The 15571-nt window shown below is 46.8% G+C and overlaps 1 protein-coding gene across 2 annotated transcripts in view; it reads right to left on the bottom strand.

The window, feature by feature from the left end:
• Positions 1-15027, bottom strand: part of DIS3L2 (DIS3 like 3'-5' exoribonuclease 2) — a 312241-nt gene extending 297214 nt beyond the window's left edge. Inside the window, exons 1-2 of one of the 2 annotated variants that reach the window (XM_054983630.1) lie at positions 14967-15027; positions 6092-6786 (exon numbers count right to left, since the gene is read on the bottom strand). In XM_054983630.1, coding sequence (XP_054839605.1) covers positions 6092-6770 — 679 coding nt within the window. In that variant the 5' untranslated portion in view covers positions 6771-6786; positions 14967-15027. The remainder of the gene's footprint in view (positions 1-6091; positions 6787-14966) is intronic. The other variant, XM_054983631.1, reaches the window with a different exon arrangement.
• Between the last annotated feature and the right edge of the window lie 544 nt (positions 15028-15571).

Raw genomic sequence — 15571 nt, 5'->3', positions numbered from 1 at the left:
TAAATGGGTCTTTATTGAGATATCATAGGCTTGGCCATACATATGTCCATAGGTTACACAGAAGCAAGTAAAGTACACAGGTCTCTTGTTAAGAATGACGCACTGAGTACAGGACACATTATATCAACCCTTCCACATGTCCCCCCACCCCTCCGGTTCTCCCAGCCGAACATAATCAGTAGCAGGACGGGGAAGGAGCTGTCCCAAGGCCGCTGCGGCGAGCCATCCGAGATAAGGGCTCGACCCTCCTGGAATCTGGAAAGCAACAAGGGAACAGGTGCACGAGGCTACTGCAACATATCTTAAGCTGGGTAACAATATGGAGGGACTGTGGGCAACAGACCTGACAGTGTCTCTCTCCACCATCTTTCTAGCTTTACTACCTGAGATCTTTGACCTGAAACCATCAAGGGCTGAACCTGGGAGTGAGGCCTGATACATCTGAAGCAAGAAGTAGCACCTTCACAAGGCAGAAGCAACCCTGTGATCCGCCTCCTGCTCCCTCCCACCCCTCAAAGCAACTGTCCATCCCAATGGCAGCTCCAAGTGCCCCCGCTGCTGTATTCTTCATGCGACTGCACTTGAGCACACATGAACAGGTTCAGAAGGAAACAGGGCAACCGGGACTGAGACAATCATCACAAGAACAGCACAGGCTAACAAGGGAAGAATTAGAGAAGAGCAAGAGTCCGGTAGAACTTCAGGAGTTCTGAAGAAGTGAGCTGTGATTCACAAAAGCTCATACCCTACCGCACATTTTGTTAGTCTTATAGGTGCGACTGGACTCTTGCTCTTTTTCACTGCTACAAACATACCAACAAAGCTACCCATCTTGATCTAAGGGACGAATCAGCACTTTCAACGAGCCTTTGGAAACTCCTGGCCAGACACTTTCCGGGAAATAGAGCCTTCACGTCAACACCCTCTTCACAGCCTAGGAAGACACTATTGATCCCAGCAGAAGTTTGTTTCACACTCAGCCAGATAAAACACAACTGAATCAAATTAGCTAACTTTTCCCAAGCACTTCCAGGAGAGAAACCTGATCCATCAGAAAAGACGAGCGCGAACAATCACAGGACTGTTTGGGGGCATTCGCGCCAAGATGTTTCCTTAAAAAAAGGCCAGGAGTTGTAATTTATAATGTTTATCGGTTCAACAACTGGATGTGATCAGCACGTTTTTGCGCAACCCTGCTGCAGAAACTCACAAACGTTTGCCATCCTGGGCACGTAAGATCTCCTGGCCCAGGCTTCGACAGCAAGAGCAGAGTTCACATAAACTGACACATTACTCACCCTAACAGATTGGAAGGGGTGCAATCTTGCAACATTGAATTACAGTCAGTGTTTATTAGGTCTCTGTTCTGCAAACCACAACAGGCAACTCTTTTGCCCTCTTTCAACAAAAGCAATAGCAGCCAGCAATCACAACATGTCCGCGCAGAGGTGGCTAGGCTCACCTACAGGAAACAAACTTTTAGCATCAGCAGTATTCAAACAGCCTCCCCACACACACCACGTTCTCAGTTAGCTATTCGTTATCAGGCTAGATCAGGATGGGTAGCCATGTTAGTCTGTCTGTAGCACTAGAAAAGAGCAAAAATCCAGTAGCACCTGTAAGACTAACAAAAATTTGTGGCAAGGTATGAGCTTTCTTAAGTCACAGCTCCCACAGCTCGCCTTTTCAAAAAAAAGTGAGCTGTGACTCACAAAAACTCATACCCTGCCACAAATTTTGTTAGTCTTACAGGTGCTACTGGATTCTTGCTCTTTTCTAACATCATCAAGCGACATCTATTGAAATCACCAAGAAAAAAGGATGATTTAAACTGAGCTTCCCATTTATTACCCTTCCTAAACATGCACACATAGTAGTTGCTTCACAGCAATTAAAGCGCATCTTTTTCCTCCAGCCCAGGGGACCCCAACCATTCTGAGCCTGCGGGCGCCCCCTGAATTCTGACACAGCATGCTGGGCGCAGCCACAAAAAGGCTGCCATAGGAGGGAATCAGACACAACATTTTAGGATCGTACTGCTTAGACTTATAAGAGCTAACATTTTGTACAGGTTTTAATTTTGCTTTAATGTTCCAGATTATATATTTCCAATTATGCACGTGTCACTTTATGAAATATAGGGAGGATGATGTCACATTACACATACATAAGATTCATATCTGTGAAATATATTTCAATTTGCTTTGCCGAAATGAATGTATCGAATTGTTGTTATCTGAGCGCGACTGATTTTTTTTACTTAGTTACAAGGGATTTCTTTATGTTGTAGAGGGAATCAGCCAAAAATGGCCACAGCAACTTACCTTATTATTGTTGTTGTTGTTATAACTGTTGTTATTATTATTATCTTCAGTCACACAGTGCAGATCCTTGAGCTATGGTGGCAGCTGCTGCTGATGCAACTGTTTTTTAAAATCTGCACAGCCACTCAAGTCTCCTATGGTCACCCAGAAGCCTTGCTAGGCAAAAGCCCCAACTGGCTTTTCTTGCTTTCTTAAAACACTCGGTGGGCATGGAGAAAGGTGCTGGCAGCTGCAGTGGTGCCTATGGGCACTGCATTAGAGACCCCGGCTCTAGTTAGTTGCCTTTTGCAGCATCCAAAAGTGTTTTTTGGAACGCAACTCCATCTGGTCACAAAGCCAACGCATCTTTTGCACTACAGACTTTGTATCTGACAAGAGAAGCAACTGAGAAATGAAGAATCCTTACTATGGAAATCGTTTGGCTCCCTACATGTACATGGTAAGGATCATGGCACTATACTCGACTGAAAATTCACATATTTTCGCCCAAAGGTTTTACTGTATTTGACAGAAGACAGAATTCAGCTTTATTTTTAAGGGATACTTACAGTAACTAAAATATTTAAAAATATGACCAAAATATTATTTTCCATTTTTTTCAGACGTTGACTTTTTTGTCTCCCCTTTTTATCATGCAACAGCTAAAACTTTGCTTTGCCAGGGGAAAAGATCAGCTCCCCCATCTCTGTACAGTAAAAGTCTAGACTGCTCTGAAGCTTTCTAAATAATCCCCTCTGCGGAGAGATTTTAAGCATGCAAATAAACTGAAATACACAGCAGGGCACCCTTCACACCTGCAGCATAAAGAATGACCATAGTTCACAGCAGACTGAATGTGCACAATACATAACCATTTCCTATCTTACAGCCTGCCACAATCGTAAATACTAATAGGCGAGTGGCCCTGATCTCTGGATACTTAAATCCAGGGACTGGAGTCATGAACAGACAAAACAGATCTTCCTACACACCTGAAAAATGCCCCCAATTAGGAGAAAAATCTGAAATATAAAAAAAAAATAGATTGGGGAGTTTAAAAACTGCCAAAATGATAACAAGGGACACATGTAGTTTTAACCAAATGCCCTCAGTGGCTGTTGCTAGGCAACCATAACATTTCAGCCAACATTCCAGGCCGGGTTTCTGTCAGAAAAAGGCAGTCACAACTTATTCCACAGACTAAATGGTCCTTAGTGCCGCCACCACCTCTATTAATCCTTACAATCCAGTTTACAGTGTGACAGGTGGAGACAAGGGGCCTCATCCACATTAAAGTACCAGCAGAGCAAATCAACTCTAAATGGCTCAAACAAGCTCAACTGGCTGCCCAGTGCAGGAGAAGGGGAAAGTCTCAACCCAGCACAATTCTTACAGCATCACTACTGGCCATATGACCTATTTTTGAGTGAGGCTGTCTCAGTGCTCCAAGAGAAAGATTCGAGTCCTGTAGCACCTTGAAGACCAGTGTGCTTATATACTGCCCTTCTGGACAGATTACTGCCACACTCAGAGCTGTGAACAAAGTCAGTGTTATTATTATCCCCACAATTCAGCTGGGGAGCTGGGGCTGAGAGGAGTGGCTTACCCAAGGCCAGGTGCAGAGTTCATGGTAGTCATGGGAGTTAAACTAGCAATGTGCTGATTTGCAGCCCAGCCACTTAACCACTTTCAGAGTTTATACCCTGAAAACTCTTTGTTGGTCTTGAAGGTACTACTAGACTTAAATGTTACTCTTCTACTGCCGCCCTGAAACTATCAGTGCTCTAATTGTCCCTATTTATCAGGATCAGTTTCTAGCTTTAGGTTTCTGGCCCTGGTAATCCACTGTCTCTATTTCATCTCCATGGGCTAGCAAGAGTAAAATGCCTGAGGCAGAATGAACTAGCCTCTCTTCCATCCCTCCATCCCAGCAGCTCCATATCGAAATAGTAAGCGTTTCTGAATGTGTATAAGTTGCAGCTATTCTGTAGTATTTATTATTATTATTATTTATGTCATGAACAGTCCAGCTTTCTCACGGAGACTCAAGGCGGATTACACAGTGTGAGATTAGTACAATTAATATCAACATTTCCATAAACAATGCCATAGGGTAAATAGATATAAGTTCACAAAGACATAGCATTAGAAGGAATCCAATACAACATAGTAGCGAGGTCTATGGCTCCAAACTCATTAGTGGAGCCTCTGAGATCCCCTCCCTACAACACAGCCCTCCTATCTGAGTAAAAAACCTTTTTGAATACACACACATCCACTGTTAGATTAAACAATCTTCAACTGTTTTCCATGGTCATAGATCCAGAGGAGTTAGCCGTGTTAGTCTGCAGACGCAAAATAGTCTGTAGTAGCAAAATCAAAAAGAGTCCAGTAGCACCTTTAAGACTAACCAACTTTATTGTAGCATAAGCTTTCAAGAACCACAGCTCTCTTCGTCAGATGTATGCATCCGACGAAGAGAAATGTGGCTCTCAAAATCTTATGCTACAATAAAGTCGGTTAGTCTTTTCAACTGTTTTGTTTTTAAGTGAAAATGCTCAAGGAATAAGCAGCTGCAGACAAACTTTTTTTAAAAAAAGAGGAAACTTCTATAATTTACAATGACACCTCCTTCATTCCTCAATGCAGGATAGACTACCAAAATGTAAATTTAATGCAGCAAAGATCAAGCAGTCAAGAGAGAGGAGCCATATTAATACAACAAGGGATACAGTGAGCACTAGCAGTTAGGCTGGGATGTGTATCCCTGGTTCCACCGATGCCGGATCAGTCCAAAGGCTCCAATGCTAAAAAGACTAATGCAGAATCAGGCCTTCAGTGAGACCCGTTCACCAGAGTATCACTTAAGCGAGCAAAAGGGCCAGAAAGGAGACTAGGGAGATTTCCATCTCTCCATAGTAGATACTTAGGTGGCCACTTCTGCTTTCCTGCCATGGACAACCTGTTCAGGTAGGTTGCTCCTATGACCCTTGCAATGCAGACTGTGGACAGGCCAAGCCCGAGAGAAAAGAGCTAGTCCAAGGCCACCTAGGGAATTCTTAAGTGATGAAAGATTCCAACTAGGGACTTCCCGATTCGGCACATGGAAATGTCGCTGATCTTACATACTGCTTCCAAGTTCCCATAAAGCAGAAGCATGGCCGGCCCAGAACATGACACAGCCAAAGTAACAAAGTAAGAGGTTAGACAAGTCAGGGCACTTGGACAGTGAAGGCAGAACACCCTCTGTTTAGGTGCTCACTGTCCCCCACAGAACTGGCCCCCGCAGCGTCTGCTCTCTGGGCAAGCCAGGCACAGCCCGGGTGTGTACTTATTGACAAAGAAGAATTCTCCACCTTGTAATAACAAGCAGGTCCCACGCAAGCACGCAGCATTTGTGGCAAGCTCAAGTAGACAGCCGTGGCAGAGAGGCCAGCAACGTGGCCCAGGCACATGGGTGAATGGAGAGACACATCGGCAGGGCTGGAAAACTGCCACGTGCATAAACGTACGGCGCAAGCAACGAAGGATCTGGGTGCAAAGCACATTTGGAAATCTGGATATTTTTCACTCAGCCCAAGACGTTAGCATGCAAATCTAGCAAAGGGCAGCCCAGCTTCACCTCCTTTCCAAGCCCCCAGCAAGCCCCCAGCTATTCATTATCAAGACAAGTCAAGGCTCCCGAGACACCAGCAACAACAGGTAACAATTCCACCAGGTTATCTGGCCAGATGGGTGCTGAGATTCCTGCAAGCTATTATAACTACTGAAGATATTAAAAAGCTCACCCTGAGTTTGGCTGGGAGACAAGTGAACACTCTTCCTGGTAGTCGTCGCAGACAAATCTGTGCTGAACTGCCCAGGCAAAGCGAAGCTCTCTGCTCTGCCCGTGACAACAGGACGCTCCCGGCTGCTCCGCCACGGCTCTTCTCTGTTCTTCTCTTCAAAGCTGGAGGTTTTCTGCGGAGAGAAGTCCTGCCTGGGTGACATCCCTTGGCTGCCCCATACCTGCCTCACACTTGACAAGACAGCTGCATCGCCGTGCCGATTAGGAGTGAAATCCTCTTCTTCCACTACCTCATCCTCCTCTCCCTTGCCAGCGCTGGGATCTCTTTTCCGAGGCTGCCTCCTGGCAAAACTGGGCTCTCTGTTTTCTCTCGGGTTCTCCGGTCCCAGCTGCAGACCCCCGTCCGGCGAGCGGCATTGTGCCTGCACCCCGTTTCTTGACAGAGCTTCCCTCACCAGGCCGCTCTTCAAGGAGGCTTCGGCGTCTGGACCCAAGTCGTTGAGGGCGCTCTCTTCCAGCTGCAGCTTTTGAGCGATGTGGTTTAAATAGGACCTGAACCTTCCGCTGTGGTGCTTCTGCACAAGCCGGGCGTAAGCGTTCTTCTGGGGGACAGCAGGCTTGCCGGGGCCATCTTTGGGAGCATGGGCAGGGGGCCCTCGGGCAATCCCTTGAGGTTCCATTATCCAGGAATATCACCTGTCATCAGAGGAACAGAAAGATAATATGCCGCTGGGGGGAGGGGGGGCGCCTAGGACAAAAGGTTTATTTTACTTCCTTACTTCAGAACATTAAAAGAGGGAAGAGTTGGGAAAGAATTCATGTACTAGGGAAGAAAGCCCTGACCTGGATAGCCCAGGTGAGCCTGATCTCATCAGATCTCAGAAGCTAAGCAGGGTCGGCCTTGCTTACTAATCGGATGGAAGATGTCCAAAGAAAATCGGGTCGCAGAGGCAGGCAATGGCAAACCACCTCTGTAAGCCTTTTGCCATGAAAACCCCACCAGCGGTCACCATAAGTCGGCTATGACTTGTGGGCGCTCTCCACCACCACTAGGGATAAAAAGCCCAAGTCCTGGCTGCTTACTTTATAGACATCCCCCCCCCCATTGCTTCTCCACATACTTTGCTATCACAGCCGCCAGGTGAGGCTGCTCTTCTACCCCTCTCCCACCTCCGTGGCTTTCAAGCCCCTCCACTCCTGAAACTCCTTCAGCACAATTCTCTGTGTACCCCCTCCCAGCCGGATTTTCACATTTCCATCATGGAGGTTATACGAATGTCATCACACTCTGCAGCAGACACACTTGGAATGCCTGTTAACCACTTTTCTTCAAAGTTTTGGGAACGGCTTGAGCCCTGATCAGATTCTTTGCCAATCCTGACAGGTAAGATCGTTAAACTAGAAAAGACTTAGGACTGGAAACTTTTTGGGGGGGGGGTTCCTCCAAGGCCTTCCTTAGTTTAGGCAAGAAAGGAGCAGAACTGGGGGCACATCAGCTCTTCTCTCTCACATTATTATATCAGAAGATAGACCCGTAATCTTACAATCTTAAGTGCGGCAGAAGTAATCCAGGAGTGACCAGTTTATGACCCGAACGTTACATCTGGACATATTCCAGCGAGGGAGGAAGAGAGAGATGAGTTGGGGCCAAATGCCTCCATCCCAGCCACACACACATCGTTTCAACTCCCTCTGCCTCTCGGAAAGCTCCGCCAAACTAAAGCAGAGCCATCATAGGAAAACAAAAAATCTGATCGTGTCCACCCTCAGGCTCTCCAAAAATAACCATGCCTTTTTTTCCCCTCTGAACTGCTTACAATGGTTTCAACAGGAAGGGTGGAGATTCCCTCGTAAGTGGCAAACTCCTGCTGCCGTCCGTTCTCTGAAGTTCAGAGCAACTTCGCCTTTCTGTGACGAAGATCACCAGGGCCCGTCATCGGCAGCACACATATACACCACATGTCAAGCTGCAGGGCCACAAAAGCAAGAAAGTCCCCTGCCCCAAGGAGCTTACCATCTCGATCCAGGGAGGCATAAAGAGGTGGGAACAAGGCATTCGTGTCTTTCCTTTGTTTGTAAATCTGTCTCCTGAATTTGCACTAAAAGGACTCATAGCAAAAGCCATTTAATAATAACTGCACTTATATACCGCTCTTCTAGACAGATAAGTGCCTCTCCCAGAGCAGTGAACAAGTTAGTGTTATTATTATCCCCACAATACAGTTGGGGAGTTGGGGCTGAGAGGAGTGGCTGACCCAAGGCCACCTACTAAACTCAGGATGGTAGTGGGATTCGAACCAGCAGAGTACTGATTCGCAGCCGAACCACTTAACCACTGTGCTAAAGAGAATTAAAAAGAAATTTTCAATCTGTAAGCCAATAGCACGCAATATATTCCGTCACACAGGAGGCACAAGACAGCGCCAGCGGATTCCTACAAACTACCTTTGACGTACGCAGGGTGAAACTAAAAGGAAAAAGGGAGCAGTGGTACAAAGAGGCTAAACTCCTCGGAAGGAAAGTTGTAGCCTCCCTCATTTAGTTGTGCGGCTCCCCCAGTAAAGCGAGGGTGGCGGTGATGCCCTGATTTGGCATCAAAAGGAATTGTCTGCATGGCCCCAATTCTTCCCACAGGCTGACTCGAATACCAAAACACAAGCCAGGCCCGGCCCCAGGAGTGGTTAAAAGACCACAAAGAGATGAGTGGAAAATCTGGCTCCCTGCAGCCTCGCACAACTACAGAGGTCAAAAGAGGTACCCTGCTCACCACCGTCTCTCAGCATTGGCCGACATGAAACCAAAGAAACCAGTCTACCATCCTTTGTTTGGCTTTCAGAGCAACCGGGGAAAGGACAGCCTCGTAAGAACATAAGAAGGGCCCTGCTGGATCATCAGACTAGCAGTTCATCTAGTCCAGTTACTATGGAGGGCCAACAAGGTGGCATAGACGCCGAGACCTTCCCAAGGTTGCCACTTGGCACTGATATTCAGCGTTTTACTGCCTCTGGACGTCAAGTCTCCACACTGTGCATGTTACCTGCAAAATAACACAGATAATGCCCTTTCAGCCTATGAATGGTGAAAGAGGCTGCCCTTTCAGGATCCCACAATCATTTCTCTTTTCGCTAGGATAGTAATCCAGAACAGCCATCCTGCCCAGTTCTGTTCTCCTGGACTGTAGAGGGGCAGGCAGAATGTAAACAGCAGGCGATGCAGTATCTGCTAGCTGCAAGAACGTGGAACTGACTTCCTTCGATCTGACCCAGCAGGTCGTGTCTTATGTTCATAAGCAGACTCGGGATCATGTCACCTAGGCTAGAGATGCCTCGAGAGATTTAAACACACCCTGGAATTCTAGCTAAGAAAAAATGGACCAGGCAAGAACGAATGGCCACCATGACCTATCACCACCCCATTTCTCCAACCCTCACTGTAACCCCCAGGCCATTTTGTACATCTGCTATTGCCTCCAAGGCCTCTGAAACAATGCTCTATAACTTTTCCATTCTGTATAGTACGTCAGCGATCCAGAGGAGTTAGCCGTGTTAGTCTGTAGAAGCAAAATAGTAAAGAGTCCAGTAGCACCTTTAAGACTAACCAACTTTATTGTAGCATAAGCTTCCGAGAGCCACAGCTCTCTTCGTTAGATGCATGATGAACAGTAGATGTACAGTAGGTGGCAGTCCATCGGTGGTCAGTAACAATGTTTAAGTAGTGTGGTGGTTCTCTGCCAAACAACACAACACCCACTGTGCTTCACGTGTTTTTTGTTGCAGAGGTGTATAGAATTCAGCAGTACCTAAGAAGGCACCCTATGGGTTAGAGAATTAATTCCCCACCACCCTACAAGTCTAAAATCACCCGGCAATGAGTCTGTTGTTTGCATAACAGCAACAACATGTGGGTGGGTAGTCTGCTTCAAGTAAGCAATCATATAAGCTAAAAGGGATCGATGGCCACCCAGCCACCCATTCCAACAGGTCTATCAACTCACCAGCCTACACAATATCAACCTCAGGATTCAACAAGCCGAGAGAGAACGTGCTGGAGAGGGTACCACCTCAGAAAGCCAACCTCTTCTCGATCTCTCAAGAAAGGACATCAGGCTAGGAAGAAGGCAAGCCGCACTATCTAGCCAATTGTGACGAAACTCCTCCCAGCCCGAAAGCAATCACACCCAAACATTAACAAAACTATTCCCAAATGAAAATTATACAGGGCACGACACCACCCTACACAACATCCTGCTTAAAGATGTGGAAGTCCCTGGGGAACAAGAGAACAGGTGGGGTGAAGCAGGCAGGCAAGGAAGACCGAGTCCTTCCTGACCCAACGAGCCCTTACTGAAGCATCAGGAGGAAAAACTGCAAGTTGTTATCCTCCTAAATCTGCTCTCCACATGTGGAAACGACACACGGAGGAAGGCGCTTTGCTTTTGAGCATCCAGATGGATGTCACTGGAAACAGGATACTGAACTAGACTTAAATTTAGCATGATTCACATGCTGTGATGAGGATAGTTTCAGGTGGTTATCCGAGTTGGTCTGTGATGAGGATAGTTTCAGGTGGGTATCCAAGTTGGTCTGCAGAACCACAGCCGGATTCAAGTCCAGCGGCACCTTAGAGACCAACAAGATTTTCAGAGTGCAAACTTCTGAGAGTCGGAGCTCTCAAAAGCTTACACTATGGAAATCTTGTTGGTCTCTAAGGCGCCGCTGGACTCGAATCCTGCTGTGCCGCTCTCTGTGTGTCCCACTTCTGCCAACCAACACCAGGGTTGACAGAGGTTGTCCTGGTGTGAAGGAAGTCATCTGGGACTTAGGTTTTTGTCCCAAGCAAGAAGCGTGCTGGCTTAAGGAGAAGCAACCACCTCCCATTACTATTGTTCAAGCCTCCTCAAAAAACCCAGCTCACACCCTAACACCCTTCACAACAAAAAGTACAAACGTTATCCAAAAAGGAGGAGATTAAAAGGACAGCACTGAGAGGTCGACTTTGTTTTGGTACATATTTAACTGCAGAATACTGCATTGGAATCTGTCTTCCATCTACACAAAAATCCCCCCAACTCATCCCATGACCCCCATGTTCTGGGACTCTTATCCCTCATGCTCACAGAAGTCATTAGTTCAACACACTTGACCACAACGTACAAAACACTGCAACTCAGAATAGGGAGCAAGTGGCCACAGCGGACAACGCAAGGGAAAGAAAAAGCAGGAGGCTCCACGTTCTTGCTGACTTTTATCAGAAACCCAGTGAAGAACCCGGCCTATCAACAATCCTGCCTGGCGTGAGTTCAAATTCTGCTGAAAGCAAGTGAATGAACAGGCAGCAACTTTACAGAGACTGACTGAGATCTTTGCTCTCTTCAAATACCTGAAGGACCATCATAGGGAAGAGAGCAAAGACTTTTTCTACACTGCTCTGGAGGATAAGATGGATCTAATAGGTCTTATTATGGAAGGGGATTTTTAGGTTGAACATCAGAAGAAACTGCCTAATGGTTAGAGCAGTTTAAGAACGGAACCCACTACCTACCTGCCTCAAGCAAGGCTATGGAGCGGCAGCATACAAATTCCCTAAATAATACCTAGAAAATGTGTGGGCTTTCTCTCACTGCAGGTCTTCAAGGACAGACTGAACAGCCATCCCATCAAGAATTCTCTTGGTTTGGATTTCTATTTTGCATGGAGAGTTGGACTACCAGGCCTAGAAGGCCCCTTCCAACAATATGATTCTAAAGTGATCTTGCTGCATAAGCTAAGATGGGGTGTCTGCATTGTTGTGCAAAATTTGCTTTGTTTATTGCAAAATAGTTAAATGTCCACCTTCCTCCCAGAAACTGAGACCCAAGGCAATAATTTAAAACAACCAGTAAACAAATTATGAGCACAGGATCTAAACTCAGAGCTCAAGCTTGCCCAGGAATCACAGTAACCTGTCCTGAATTCCAGGTAAGCAAGAAGATGGGCAAGAAAGAGACACTCTGCACGTGCTGAACTGCATTCTTTAATCACAATTTGTATATTCTAATAGACTTTGAAAAGGCACTAGGGAACGCCTCCTCTCAAGACTGAGAAACACAACACAGCCTGGACCAAAAACAGTTGGGTTGCTTGTTATTCAGAGTGTGTAACCAGCATGAGATTCTTCCCCACAAGATGAGCAGATCAAGGGAGACGATCAATGCCTCCGTTAAGACCAGCAGGTACTACAGAGTAGCCCTTAGTGCAGGGGTGGGAAAATTGCGGCCCGCGGGCCACATGCGGCCCGCTACAGAGTTTTTTGTGGCCCGCCAAGACAGTCAGAAAAATCCGTCTTGAACCGAGATTTCCTTCATTTCCTTCATTCCTACATTTGTCTCATTAAACTGATTCTAAAATTAAATGTGCTTGCAGCTATAGATGATATGAAATTAGCACAATAAATAAATTGAATAAAACGACCACTATTTTATTTAATTTATATTTATTGATTTTTATGATACAATTTATACCTTTTCTGAAACGCAAAGTTAACTAATGAATGCAATCATTTTAAAAGGTGCGGCCCTCCGCTAACCTCCGCTCCCACAAAGTGGCCCCCGAGCCAAAACAATTGCCCACCCCTGCCTTAGTGGATAAGAAATAAGCAGGAAGTTCACTCAGGTCACAGCAACCTATTGCATGCATACCTACATCCTTCTAAGAGCCCAATTCTCACCTCAGGGACCACTGTTGGAGACCCCCCACCCACATTGACAGCACTTCTTTCCTTATTTATTTACTCTGCAATCACTTGTCCAGTACAGACTGTTAAAGCAGATATGCATTAGTCAACAGTCCACAAACATTGCAAAGGAATCTTGTAGCCCCTTAAAGCCTGAAAAGATTTTATTCTAGAATACGTTTTCAAAGATTACAAACCACTTCATCAGATGTAAAACAAAGAGTCATTACTAGGCAAATCTATAACATTATGGAGATGTTGTGTTTTTAGTTTTGTGAACAGCAGGTTGACAAGTGTATGAAATACAGGAAGAACAGGATGAGATGTAATTATGTAAAATCAGATATGATCATGAAAAAGAGACCATTCATAACAGTAGTAATGGATCCTTTTTGGGATTCCTTGGCATTTACAAACGTTAACCAGCTTAAACATAATTTCCTAGATTTTACTGAATGGGTTAACATCTGTAACATAAAACAAAAACCTAGTGGCACCTTAAAGACTAGTAACATTTATGTCAGTATGAGCTTTTGTGGGTAACAGCCCACTTCATCAGACAGCTGTGATGGATAATTGTATCTGGGAAACCCTACAACTAGAGAGACTGCATTATTACTCATTACTACTATTGTGAACGGTCTGCGTATTTTCCTTGATCACATTTGGATTCTACGTAATGACATCTAACATGGCACTCCCTGCATTTTACGGCCCTTTGACACTGCTGTGTATAATTTATATATTCCTGCATGTGGACAGATAAGAGTCTACCAAACAAGGAATCATTTCATGAATATGACAAAGTGGGCTATAACCCATGAGCTAGAATTGAACCTGGTCTGGCTGTCAGATGCCCCCAGACTCCTGTTTGTATTAGCTCCAGCAGGGTCCGAGGGCAGCTGCCCCTCCAGAATCATCTACATTGAGGTTCTGCATACCAACTGAAGAGCGGTCCACCCTCAAGCAGTGCCTCAGATCCAACTGGCTACATCTCCACCTCTGATTCTTACACAGGTGACATTTATCACCCCCCACTTGTTTGTTTCTTTTTCACAGAATGCAAGTGCCATCACCTAAGATCTACAGTGAATCAGGTTACCAAAGGCGACTAGTTATGATAGATATCTGCTCCCTACAGTACCAGAGGCATTATGCCTCTCGCTATCAGTTGCTAAGGAACACGAACAGGAGGATACTACTGCAGTCGTCCTGCTTGTAGGCTTCCTAGAGACAGCCACTGTGTGAATACAGTGCTGGACTGAATGGGCCTCTGGCCTGATCCACATGGCTTATGTTCTTACAAGATGAAGAAAGAGAAGAGAGTGGCAGGTTATTTATGTTTATATAAACATCCATAGAAGTTTGGGCTACCAATAGTTACTAATAATGATGGATATCTATTCCCTCTTTATCAGTTGCTGGGGAGCATGGGCAGGAGGCTCTTGCAAGAGTCCTGCATGCATGCTTCCTAAAAACAACTGGTTAGCCACTGTGTGAACAGAAAGCTGGACTAGATGGGGCCTGGTCTGATCCAGCACAGCTCTTATGCCCTCAAACAGCACATATGGAGCTGGGAAATTCTGCTCCTCTTCCTTCGTTTTAGTTTTTGCAGCCTCCTGCCTTAAGAAGAGATCTGTAGTACTCAAAAGCTTGCACCAGTTATGGTGTTTGGGTTGGCTTCCATAAGAAGGAACCACGTGCTTTTGTTTCCACCTCCCAGGTATCACCAATGAGAAGTGCTACTCTTTGGAGAGGCGGAGGGCTGGGTAGGGTTGCCAATTCGGTTGGGAAATTCCTGGAGATTTGGGCGCGCTGCGTGGGCAGGGTGGGGTTTGGGGGTGGAACTATCTCGCCACAGACAGCATCTTGCAAAGCAGCCGTTTTCTGCAGAGGAACTGGTCTCTGTGGTCTGGAGATCAGTTGCGATTATAGGAGGTCTCCAGGCCCCTCCGGGAGGCTGGCAAGAAGACAGGATGAGGGAGAGCGGCGAAGAGGGGGAGACCAGCGCCTGGGGGTAAGGAGGGGAGGCAGAGGCGGCTTCTCCCGGGGGCTGAAGGGGGCACGAAGGAGCCCTGGAAGGGCCGCCCCCAAAGGCCCAGGGCAGAGAGCGGGACCCGGCGAACCTCTCCCCTCAAACCCCTTCTAAAATCCGCCCCACTCACCTGCCTCTTCACAGCTTCAACCGCTTCCGACGTCCCAACTTCCGCCTTCCCTTTTCTTCCGGGTCCCCTAGAGGTTGTCTTACGGGTGGCGGCAGGGGTCAGACTTCCCCGGGCGCGAAGGCTTTTTTGGTTCTTCACCTCCTTTTCCTCTTCTGGGGGCGGAGAAAAGGAGGCGAAGGCGGCCGGGAGGGCTCCTGCGCTACTCGGCGCCCTCCTGCGCGTTTATCGGGGCGGGAGGCGCTTGCCAACCTCCAGGTGCGACCTGGAGATCTCCTGGCATGACAACTGCTCACCAGGCTAGGGTTGCCAGTTTCCAGTTGGGGGCCTGGAGATCTGCTGGAATGGAAGCTGCTCTCCTGGCTGAGTTGCCAACCTCCAGGTGAGGCCTGGAGGTCTCCCAGCAGGATACATGCTCTCCACTGGGGTTGCCAAACTCCAGGTGGGGACTGGAGAACTCTAACAACTGATCTCCAGGTCACAGAGATCAGTTCCCCTGGAGCAAAAGGCTGCTTTGGAGGAGGGATTCTGTGGCATTATACCTTGCTGAGGTTCCTCCCCTATGAAAACCCCACCTTTCCCAGGTTCTACCCCCCCACCCCCAAATC

The sequence above is a fragment of the Eublepharis macularius genome, chromosome 6 (assembly GCF_028583425.1).
Source record: "Eublepharis macularius isolate TG4126 chromosome 6, MPM_Emac_v1.0, whole genome shotgun sequence".
In the NCBI taxonomy this organism is placed as follows: Eukaryota; Metazoa; Chordata; class Lepidosauria; order Squamata; family Eublepharidae; genus Eublepharis; species Eublepharis macularius.
Note: the sequence above shows the minus strand (reverse complement) of the source record. Positions and strands in the feature narration are given on the sequence as shown.